At 45.1% G+C, this 12,002-nt stretch overlaps 1 protein-coding gene across 1 annotated transcript in view; it reads left to right on the plus strand.

The window, feature by feature from the left end:
• Window positions 1-5,023: 5,023 nt before the first annotated feature.
• Window positions 5,024-12,002, plus strand: part of UBE3A (ubiquitin protein ligase E3A) — a 54,554-nt gene continuing 47,575 nt past the window's right edge. The window contains exon 1 of the mRNA XM_040336330.1: window positions 5,024-5,467. Within this exon, the coding sequence (XP_040192264.1) occupies window positions 5,358-5,467 (110 nt within the window). The 5' untranslated portion in view covers window positions 5,024-5,357. The remainder of the gene's footprint in view (window positions 5,468-12,002) is intronic.

Raw genomic sequence — 12,002 nt, forward strand, 5'->3', positions numbered from 1 at the left:
AACGCTATTAAAAATGACCTTTCTTTCTCAATCTGCAGCTACTGTAATTTTCTGAAAATGCAATGCAATATGGCTACCCGAAATGTGCACAGAACTTCCCTCAGAAACATAATTTCCTGCTTGTGTGATTGGCTCACCGTTTTCCCCAGGTACACTAAGATACCAGTCAGATTTCAGGCCTCCCCTGGAAGAAAAATTAAATTTTTGGTGAGATACTGCCAATTGGAAATCACATCTAAAGGGATGCAGGCCCAGCAGCTTTCCTCATTAATGCCCTGCAGCTGCCTGCCACAATCGATCAATAATTATGAACCACTCCCATTAGACTCACTTCTCCCCATGGGCACAGAGAAACACACATAGCTTTCTTCAGAATAACAAAAGGTAGGAATCTGCAACAAAGTCTGTTAAAATCCCTGCAATGTACATAGATCACCCGGGGGGGGGGGGGGGGTGTTCTTTTCTCAACAAAAGTGGAGTTACACTTTAATGCAGACAATACATTGTGATACAAACCTTAAAGTGAAACTAAACCTTCCTATTTGTTTTCAGCCAAGAAAGCTGCCATCTTAGCTACTGTTTGAAGTGCAACTTGCCATGATGCTGCACATGAGATCAGTTACAACACCATCCATTTGATGGTTTGGTTGAAAGCACAAGCAAATGTGACAGGGAATGTTACTGTTTTTTGAAACTGTTAAATCGATGGGATTAGTTTCGCTTTAGAACCACTTTAACTGGAGCGCAGCTATTAACCTTTTACATTTCTAAGCTGTGTGGAAAAAGTAAGAGGCTTGTAGGACAAGGGTCATTGGCTAGTAGTTATGTCCTCCATGCTTCCCTTCTCCGCCAAGCAAGGGTCACATGAGAGGCCTGCCCTGGGGTGAGTTATTTTGGTCTACTCTAGGCACTTTTGAAAAGGGTTACTGTCTTACACATGCTACACACTACGGTCACTTGTACAGTCAGGAGGGACACACAGAGCCAATGCCCTCTCCACCTATCCAACATACCACCACTACTTGACTCCCAGTAACAGTATGAAGCCCTGCCGTGCACCTAGCACTGACTCCATGCATGCACTTAATTCTTCCACTCCGTACCCGTGTACAGCTTGGGGACCTCTGCGGTGCTGATCTGCTTCCTTTGCTATGGGAAACGGACCTGCTCATGGAGAATGTGCCGACAACTCCCTCACTGCAACAGGCCATCTAGCACATGTACACGCTTAAAGTGGATGTAAACCCAAAAAATGTTATTTATTTGTTTGATGTCACAATGTAGAGAATAAGATTTCCTATCATCTGTGCCCAGTCTTGCCACACATAGTTAATCAAGCTCTGAGCAATCCACTTTTATTGTTCAGTGAAAATTAACAGACTTCCAGATAAAAACCTGTCTAAATAAAAAGTCCTTTCTGTCCCTCGCTTCGAGTGACAGGGTTTTTACATATCTTGTGCACTAGATTGGACACATGCACATTTCTGGATGTTTATCATAATATGGGGGGTGATCCGCAGTTCATTGTGAGAGGTAATGTATGTCACTCGAAGCAAGGGGACGGAAAGGACTTTTTATTTAGACAGGTTTTTATCTGGAAGTCTGTTAATTTTCACTGAACAATAAAAGAGGATTGCTCAGAGCTGGATTAACTCTGTGTGGCAAGACTGGGCACAGATGGTAGGAAATCTTATTCTCTACATTGTGACATCAATGGGTTTACATCCACTTTAAAGCGGTTGTAAACCGCATATATATATATTTTTTTTAAACCTGCAAGGCAAAAGGCATAATCAGCTAGTATGCACCGCATAATAGCTGATTATGAAATACTTACCTCGGAACGAGGTGAACAACACTTACCTGGTCCACGCTGAGTGAGATGTCATCTTGCTCCGGCGTGTCTTCCGGGTATCGCCGCTCCAGCGCTGTGATTGGCTGGAGCGGCGATGACGTCACTCCCGCGCGTGCGCGCGGGAGATTTAAAATCGGCAAGGTCCGGCGGCTGCCGGTCCTTTCGCCGTGGATTCCCCCTGCACATGCGCCGCTGCAATCAGCGGCGCATTGCAAGGGGAATATCTCCTAAACCAAACAGGTTTAGGAGATATTCTTTATACCTACAGGTAAGCCTTATTATAGGCTTACCTGTAGGTTAAAGTGAAAAATAAGTGTTTACAACCACTTTAAGACAGGCTGCTAGAGAGATCTTTGTTGACCTTGGCAACCACTGTATCTTCACACTGTATTAAAGCAGAGTTCCACCCACAAGTGGAACTTCCGCTCATTTGCATAGCTCCCAACTGTCCCTGATTTCGAGGGACTGTCCCTGATTTGGAACAATGTCCCTCTGTTCCTCATTCCTCCTCATTTTGGTCTGATCTATATAGTTGTATATAAAATGCACTATTTATCTATCAAAAAGTGTTCCCCAGTGCTAAACCTTTCATCCAAATCCTAAATTGCTGCATTAGTAAATTCCAAAAGCCAATATGAAGGAATAGTAGTGGTAAAAAAGCACCTGTGGGTTTAACCAGTCTTGATTTTTTTTGTACAATTCTTCTGCTGATAGGTGTCCCTCGTGACCATCTCAAAAAGTTGGGAGGTATGCATTTGTCTCCCCCGAATTACATCAGCGACAAGGCTCCCTCCTCCTTCCCCCGCCGCCGGGCCAGTAGGAGAGCGCATCAGTGCCATGCGCAGTAGGGACTTGGCGTGAAGCTGTAATTCTGCACGGCTGGGTACCCATACCCGCAATGGTGGCGGCAGCACCCGACAGCTGATGGAAACATTACACCGACATCGCTGGACTCCAGGACAGGTAAATGTCCTATTGTTAAAAGTCAGCAGCTGCTGGCTTTACATTTTTGCAGGGGTGGGCGGACCTCTTCTTTAACTCTTGTACCGCTGTCTTGCTACCCCAATGTGCATAGTGACCTGGGCTGTATACAATGTGTGCTGGTTACTTGCATGACACTCCTTTTGTAACTTCAGACCAGGCAACGTTTCAAAATCTTTACTGAAGAATAAGTTAACATGACAGTAAAACATACATTTCAGTCTTTTCCTAGTCCCTAATGCGGGCTTGTGACTGCCACAGCATAGATGCACAGGTAAGAGTCCATTTTTGGATGAGTCCATGACAGTAGTATCCAAGATTGGCATCTTCAGGGCGGACTGCAAGTCCCAGCAGCTCCTTCAGGCAGTAGCAGGTTCCTGAGGTCAGATGTGCTTTAGTTGTCATTCCGGACTCTGCATTTTCAACATTTCAGCAGGACAAAGCCTAACAATGGTACCAACAGCTTCCTGTGTGTGCATGAGCCATCGAGCTCTTGTGTACGGACCACTGTCCCCTTTATCCACTTGCCCACTGGGCACTTTTATCCTCTTCCTGCCCAGGCCAATTTTCACTCTTTGAATGACAAATTGCTTGATCATGCAACACTGTATCCACATAAAATTGTTATAATTTTTTTTCACACAAATAGAGCTTTCTTTTGGTGGTATTTAAAGCAGAGTTCCACCCAATAGTGGAACTTCCACTTTAAGCACTCCTCGTCCCCTTACATGCCACATTTGGCATGTCGTTTTTTTTTTGGGGGGGGGGGGGTACCTGGTTTAGAGTGGGACTTCCTATCTCACTTTCTCCTTCCTGCTCTTGGCCACCTAGGCAGCCCCTCCCTCCCTGCAATCTTCTGGGACACACCACAGGTACCAGAAGATTGCCTGGCCACTAGCAAAGCACAGCGCGAATCACGCAGTGTGTGCCCGGATGTGAAGCCGAAAGCTATGACGGTCGAGTGCCCACAGTTGCTATGATGGCGCCGGTAGAGAGGAGGGGGAGAGAAGCGAGGCTCCCGACGGCTGCATTGCTGGACTGTGTCTGTTTATTAAAAGTCAGCAGCTACACTTTTTGTAGCTGCGGCCTTTTAATAAACTAAAAATCGGATGGAACTCCGCTTTAATCACCACTGGGATTTTTCTTTTTTTACAACATTTTTTAAAAGAAAAAACGTTTTTCATAGTTTTGTTATAAAATTTTGCAAACAGGTTTTTTTCTCCTTCACTGGTTGTGTGCTGAGGCTGCACTGGCAAGGTGGCACTCATTGCAGCACTAATAGGGGGCACTGGTGGGTATTGATTGGCAGCACTGGTGGGCACTGTTGAAACTGCACTGATAAGCAGTGCCCTGCTTACCAGTGTGCATGTCCCTTTCACACAAGCCGGTTATCAGCTCTCCTCATGCTGTGGGGAAAGGATTGCCAATAACCTGCTTGTGTTTACATTGTAGTCAGCTGTGATTGGACACAGCTGATCACGTGGTAAAAAGCTGCTGTGATTGGCTCTTTACCCCGATCTGTAAACAGCTATGTCCTGAGGACAAGGCAATCACGCCTACAAGTGCATTTATGGGAGGACGTCATATGACCCCCTCCCGGCAATGTGTGGCTGCGCTGTAGCCGTCATTCATCTATAATGCGGTTGGGATCTAGTTATTATACACCTAACCAGTGGGTAGGACCCAGCGAAGCCCACCAAGAAAAGAATTGGGAAACACAATTAACACTAACCTTCCCAGCTTGGGCAGCATTAAATTCTACCTGCCTACAAGCTGATTGGTTTCTATGGGCAATGGCCCCAGTGTGTAAATCCCAATGCAGTATGATATTACAAGCTGCATCTTTGCACTGAATAACAAGCCCTATAAGTACTGGAACAAGACGTGGTGTAAACTCCTCCATGTTCCATACAAGCCAATGAAAGGTTGTAGCTAGCCTTATTATCAGGCTTCCTAACAACCCCAACAGCATTCTCATTGAGCGTCATCCACAGGGGTGGCGGTTTAGGGTAAGCTGTCATACCCAATATTTCCTTCTGCGCATGTTCCGTCTGCACCCAACCCAAACCATAGAGACGAGCCGCTCTGCACTTCCGCCGCCTGTTCTGGTCGGCTGCAGCGGATGGTATGGTGTAGTGAGGTAGAAGTCTATGGTTGAGTGGTGCATTGCATGCTGGGATACCCCCGCCCTCCCTGTCAGTCCTCCTAGTTTGCGCTGCCCGAGGTCCGAGTCTTGTAGCAAGATGGCGGAGCTGGGCTCGGGGTGACAAGACAAGAACAGAAAGAAGCGGCCAGCTCTCGTTCTCTTCCCGTCTGACACGTCGTGAGGCCCCGCACGGCTGTAGCTGACTGTAACCTCCCTCCAGCGAGACTGCTGTCCGTCTGACACCTTGTAGTAGGAGGTCTGCCCCGTGCCGCACTCATTCATATAGGAGATCGGTGCAGCCTGGATGTGTGGATGGCCCGGGGGCCCACCTTGCTGGACTAGTTGTGTGCTTGTTTGATTGTGCCGGGTTCTCGCATGAGTTCCCCGGACCAGAGGAGGCGGCAGGAGAGAGAGGGAGTCCCGGAGCCCGAGGACAGGAGACACAGCCCCTGCAGCAGCCCGGAGAACAGTCCCGGGGGACACAGGTCAGACAGGGCCCTGGGGAGGGGGCGGGGACTACTCTCATGGGGGCTCATAGGCCTCATCTGCAGTGACTGGCCCTCACTTGGGTCCCAATCCTCAGCTCCTTATATATATATATATATATATATATATATATATATATATATATATATATATATCTATATCTATCTATCTATCTATCTATCCTTGGAGCCCCTGTTATAACAAATGTATTGTTGTCACTGCCAGACTCATTTCTATTGCACTAAACTTTTCATCCACTCCTCAGATAACAGCATTGCAATGCTAATATAAAGTAGTTTGTAAAGAATAATCTCTGGTAGGTGAACTGTCATTGGCTGCCTGATCAGGGGGGTGGGGTGTGATGAGAATGTGTCCTAAATACATTGAGAATTTGCAAAGAAACATGGCAGCCAATCAGCTTCTAGTTTTAGCTGGTTAAAGAGGAGTTCCAGCCCCCCCACAGCTATAAATACTTTGGCTGCTGACTTATACTATTAGGGCATTTTGCCTGTCCAGACATCCAGCGGTGTCCGATTTTTGAATCGGTTCTCAGACACTGGTGCCGCCATCTTGACTAATTGAAACTGTCAGTGACGCCTTACGGCATCAAAGCCGGTAGGTGTCCTGCCGAAAAAGGTCCCCCGGCGGATGATGTCCCTCCTGTACTGTGCAGCGCTTGCGCAGTATGAACTACAATGGGGCCGATGGAAATAGCCAAAGCTAAATGGCTCAGAGTCAGCTGAACACGGCGCCTGCGCAATGACGAGGATATTGTGACAGACGCTGGCGCACGCTCCAGATGCTCGTGCTACTCTGCAAGGGGCGGGTGCATTACTGTTATATCGTCTAAGGGGAGGATAGCTACAGAAGAGGCTGAGTTTTGTATTGATGTGCAGAGCTGATAACTTGTGCTGATAGCTGTGATTTTACCAATATACTACACGTCTTTGTGGGGGCGTGTTTAAACAAATGAGGGGTCGGATTTGCAATGTTGAATGGCGGGTACGGACAAGATATCAGCTTTGCACATCAATATAAAACTCGGCCTCTTCTGTAGCTATCCGCCCCCTAGATAATATAACAGTAATGCACCCGCCCCCTTGCAGAGTAGCACGAGCATCGGGAGCGTGCGCCAGCGTCTGTCACAATATTCTCCTCATTGCGCAAGCACCGTGTTCAGCTGACTCGGCTATTTAGCTTCGGCTATTTCCGTCGGCCCCATTGTGGTTCGTACTGCGCAAGCGATGTGGGGACATTATCCGCCAGGGGGACACTCATTGGCAGAAGAGAAGGGGACGAACTTTCAGCTCACTTCACTGCAATAAACTGGGTGGGAAGTGGGAGCGAGTACGCACCCCCCCCCCCAAAGGTACCAAATGTGGCAGCGAGGGGGAGGCACACAAGTGAAGCTTCCCCTTTTGGGCAGAGCTCCGCTTTAAGTTCTGAAAATGAAAGCTGACTGGTTGCCATGCACATCTCTTCCAATCTTAGTAAATTCCCCTTTCTGTACTTAAAGCGGAGTTCCACCCAAAATTGGAATTTCTGCTAATTTGTCTCCTCATCCCCACTCCCTCCAGTGCCACATTTGGCACCTGGGGGGTTGGGGCGGGTACCTTTCTTTGACAGGTATCCTGTCCCCACTTCCGCAAGTTGCGGCCCTCGACATTACTGCTCTGCTCCCTCCTCCTACCCTCGCCCCTGGGCCAGTAGGAGAGTGCAGAGGTGCCTCACGCATCTGCAGTAGGGACCCGGTCTGAAGCTGTATTGCTTTGCTGCCTGGTTCCCTTACTGGCTATGGCGGCGACATCCGATGGAAACATCAGCTGCGGTGCCGACATCGCTGGGCTCCAGGACAGGTAAGTGTCCATTTATTAAAAGTCAGCAGCTGCAGTATGTGTAGCTGCTGACTTAATTTTTGTAGCGGTGGGCAGACCTGCGCTTTAGAGTTGTCACTGTTTACCATCTTGGGACAATAGAGGGGTATGAATGCACACCTTAGACTGAAATGAGGGGCTCAGCTAACCTTGCAATCATTCACACTACCGAAGAGATCTGAGATTTTCAGAGTTTGGAGGAGAAGGGACAACTAAAGCAGATTTCTCATTGGCAGCTTTGTATGCACCATGGAGTACATGGGTTGATGCTGAGCTGATCATTTATTTGTGTTGCAGTGCAACATAGAGCAGCACTGATTGTGTTGTATAGGTTCTAATTGAGGGCCACCACAAAAACGCACTCCAGAACCGTTCCAGATGTGTTTCTGCATGCACATTTTTGACCCATTCCGTTGCATTCCTATTTTTGATGCGATTCCAGATCCGTTTTCAATGTACATTTTTTTTTTGAATGCCTTCCAGTGCATTCTTTATGCGTTTTAACACGTTCCACTTTTTTTTTTTCTGGATCTGATCGCACTGGTGTGAACTATGCTATTGAAAACCATATAAGCTACTTTCCATGCATTTTTGATGCAGAAAAAATGCACTGGACTGCATGTGATGTGAACTGGCCCTGAAAGAGTTTAGAGATGCTGTCATTTTGCCAATTAAGGTGACTGTGTCATTGTGAAGGTTGCCCCCCCTCCGTCCAACTGGCCAACTGTCCCTTTGCCAGTGTTGCCCTGCCACAGCTTGCTATCAAGTATTAGTATACCCCCCCTTATGTCAGATGTTAGGGGGAGCAGTAATGTGACTGTCACCCTTACAGCCTGAGCACTGTCACGTATCATTGGGTCAGGGGGTGGCCCTCTGCAGAAACACTTGCTTTGTCCTGAATGGGCAAGGTGTCAGTTATTATAAGGGTTTCCGTAAAACTGCTCTGTTACTTGTATGTAAACTGGAAATTAAGTGCTAGCTTATTGACCCCTTTCTCAAAAGCCCCAGCGTCCCTTTGTGGGATCTTTACATCCAGGGGGTGAGAAGGCCCAGCGGATCGATCACAAAACCACTTTGACTGTCACAGTGGTCACATGATTGGAAGCTAGTCCTACTAGCTCCAAAACATTTGTAGAGACTGTTTTTGACAGCTCAGTCACTGTACTGTGAATGCACTCTCAACACAGAAAGCTCTGATGCCCATTGACACGTATGGCATGAGGGCATCAAAGCCCCCCCCCCCTCTTTGCCGTACATATGTATTATGTAGGCAGCAAGAGGAAAAGATTCAAAGTGGTTGTAAACCTCAGATATGAAATATGAACAAAGCATATCCCTGTATAGTGTGTATACTTGTCCCAATCCAGAGCACAAGGAGTAATTTCTGTCTGCTGCTTCCTTTCTCTATCAGCATAAATCTCTTCTGACAACTTTTCCTTACACCAGTGTTAACCATTTCAACCCCAGAAGTATTTACCCCCTGCAATATGGCACTGCGTTGCTTTAACTGACAATTGTGCGGTCGTGTGACGTTGCACCCAAACAAAATTGATGTCCTTTTTGTTTTTTTCTCACAAATGGAACTTTCTTTTGGTGGTACTTGATCACCTCTGCAGTTTTTATTTCTTGCACTATAAACAAACAAAAATGTTTAAAAAAAATATTTATTTATATATATCCCCCCCCCCACCTTCCAGGACAGCTAATTTATTCATCGGTTTAGGCCGGGGATATGCAATTAGCGGACCTCCAGCTGTTGCAGAACTACAAATCCCATGAGGCATAGAAAGGCTCTGACATCCACGAGCATGACACCCAGAGGCAGAGGCATGATGGGATTTGTAGTTTTGCAACATCTGGAGGTCCGCTAATTGCATATCCCTGGTTTAGGCCAATATGAATCTCCGATACGTTTTTAGTGCACTAAAATCTCCGATACGTTTTTAGTGGACTGAAATCTAATGAGTTTTGTTAAAATTGTAATGCATTATTTAAACATTTTCTCTAGAATTTTCAAACTAATTTATATGCTCCTGGAATAAAAATCGAACATGGAATTTATGGTATTAAAGCGGGGGTTCACCCTAAAAAAAATTCTAACAATACATGGAGCCGGCCTATGAGACCGACAGTATGCTGTTGTTGTTTTTTTTTTTTTTTTTTTTTTTTCGTACATACCATTATACGGCTATTTTCACCCCCGGCTTTCCCTCGGGAGTGGGCGTTTCTAATCACAGTCTGTGATTGACGTGTTTCCGACCGTCGCATACTGCGCGTCACGAGTTGCCGAAAGAATCCGAACGTCGGTGCGCATGCGCCGTATAGAGCCGCACAGACGTTCGGCTTCTTTCGGCAACTCGTGACGCGCAGTATGCGCCGGTCGGAAGCATGTCAATCACAGCCTGTGATTAGGAACGCCCACTCCTGCGAGGAATAGTGATGGACAGGAGAGAAACTGCTGCAGTACTCGGGTAAGGATCGCGATTAAAAAAAACAAAACAACGGATTAGTTATTGTCTATGAATTTGCAAAGACCCCTAGTTTATAGAGGAATAAAACAAATAGCTGACAAAAGAGTCTTTGTGTCAATCAAACATCATTGCAAGCAAGTTCTTCAGTGTTGAATAAATTGTTGATAACATATGTGATGACCGACACCACTAAATAAAAAGGTGGAGGCTTACCGGATGGCAAGCAATGACAAGCTTGCGGCTGCAAACCCCAGCCAGGGCCTTTTGATGATCCTCGCAGGGGGATGACAAGAGGATGGATGTTGAAGCTTCCCGCTCCCAGAGCCACAAGATCACAGCGTGTCACACAAAAAAAAAATAAAAAAGGTTGATGTTAATGCCTTTATTGACAATTCCTAAATAGAATATTTTTATTGTTTTTATTATAGTTTATTCTGTTTGGTTTATCCTGTCATTTGTGAACTCGATCTGAGTGACGGGGTGATCTACATGTTGGCCTTTTGGGAGTTTTATTTCCCCCCCCCCCCCCTGTTTTTTTCCCCTATTTTATTTCACATAACATTTTATACACTTGACCAGAGATGGTTACGGTATTCACTGATGGTTCACATCAGTGTTTACCTTACAGTATAATTTGTATCCATTAAGATCCATTTTTATTTGGTATATTCTTCACAATACACCATTGTATCATAATTCTATATATATTTACACTATATATATATTTTTTATATTTCATTCATATTTGTTACCTAATTTTTCTTGGAGCTCGTGCACTCATAGCACATTTTTTATGTCTTTTATCACAATTTATATTTATGCACTACTTATTGCATCTAATTAATGCATCTTATTCACATTTTTTATATAATATTTGGCTATTTTAATTTTCCAAGCCGAATTTTGATACCATCACCATTTATATTTTTATTATTTTCAATCTTATTTTTATTTTTATGTATTTTTTCACATGTTTTCACTAACATATTTTTATATTTATATATATTTTTTATATATATTTTTAATGGCTGCTTTTTTCTTTGGATCACCAGAGAATAATCACAAAAGTTTTTCACTTAGGATGATATATTTTCCCCATTTAATACAACTTTGTATTTAACCGGTATAGCTCAATGTGTTTTTTACACATTGGACCTAGACCGCTATTCACTTATTTCACCACAAGATGGCCATCAAGCTTGTGTTATGCAAAAACCTTTCTTGGTTTTGCTTTTGTTTTGCGTTCCAGCATGGCCTCCATGGGCGGTCACTTAGCCCGTGACTCAGATCGAGGCTTGGTTTTAGCCTATTTATATGTGTAGTGTCAGCACGTCGCCCGTGCCCCAGATGACGTCAACTTTTGACGAAACGTGCGTCGGGAAGGTAGCGTGCTGACGCAAGACGTTTTTTCGTTCCGTGTGGACGGGCGTTTGTTAGAGCCGGCCGGCTTCTATCTATTTCTGCTTTTAATTGTAAGTGTATAACTTTTTTTATTAAACCTCTGAATTTACATACTTCACCATGTGGGCATTATCATTTTTTCTATGCACCCACTGTCCTTAATATATCGGAGGACCCGTTAGATATATCACCGCGTGGGATTCTAAAGGCCCTGGCTAGGGGTTTAGCCACATGCTCATACTGCCTACGTTCTGGTAAGCCTCTCAAGTATAGGGTGATTTGGTGGTGGTGGTCCCTTGAGTCACGAATACCTTATATGCGCTGGTCCTGCTGTACTTCACCATCTAGTTCCCCTTTTTTTTTTTTTTTTTTTTTTTGTGTGACACGCTGTGATCTTGTGGCTCTGGGAGCGGGAAGCTTCAACATCCATCCTCTTGTCATCCCCCTGCGAGGATCATCAAAAGGCCCTGGCTGGGGTTTGCAGCCGCAAGCTTGTCATTGCTTGCCATCCGGTAAGCCTCCACCTTTTTATTTAGTGGTGTCGGTCATCACATATGTTATCAACAATTTATTCAACACTGAAGAACTTGCTTGCAATGATGTTTGATTGACACAAAGACTCTTTTGTCAGCTATTTGTTTTATTCCTCTATAAACTAGGGGTCTTTGCAAATTCATATTATTTCCATCAATTTTTCTGATATAAACTGTTTGTTTAGTTTAATTTTTATTAATAGCGCAACATTTTTTCTGTTCCTTACTTGATTTGTGTTTGTATGACACTGCCGT

The sequence above is a fragment of the Rana temporaria genome, chromosome 2 (genome assembly GCF_905171775.1).
Source record: "Rana temporaria chromosome 2, aRanTem1.1, whole genome shotgun sequence".
NCBI lineage: Eukaryota > Metazoa > Chordata > Amphibia > Anura > Ranidae > Rana > Rana temporaria.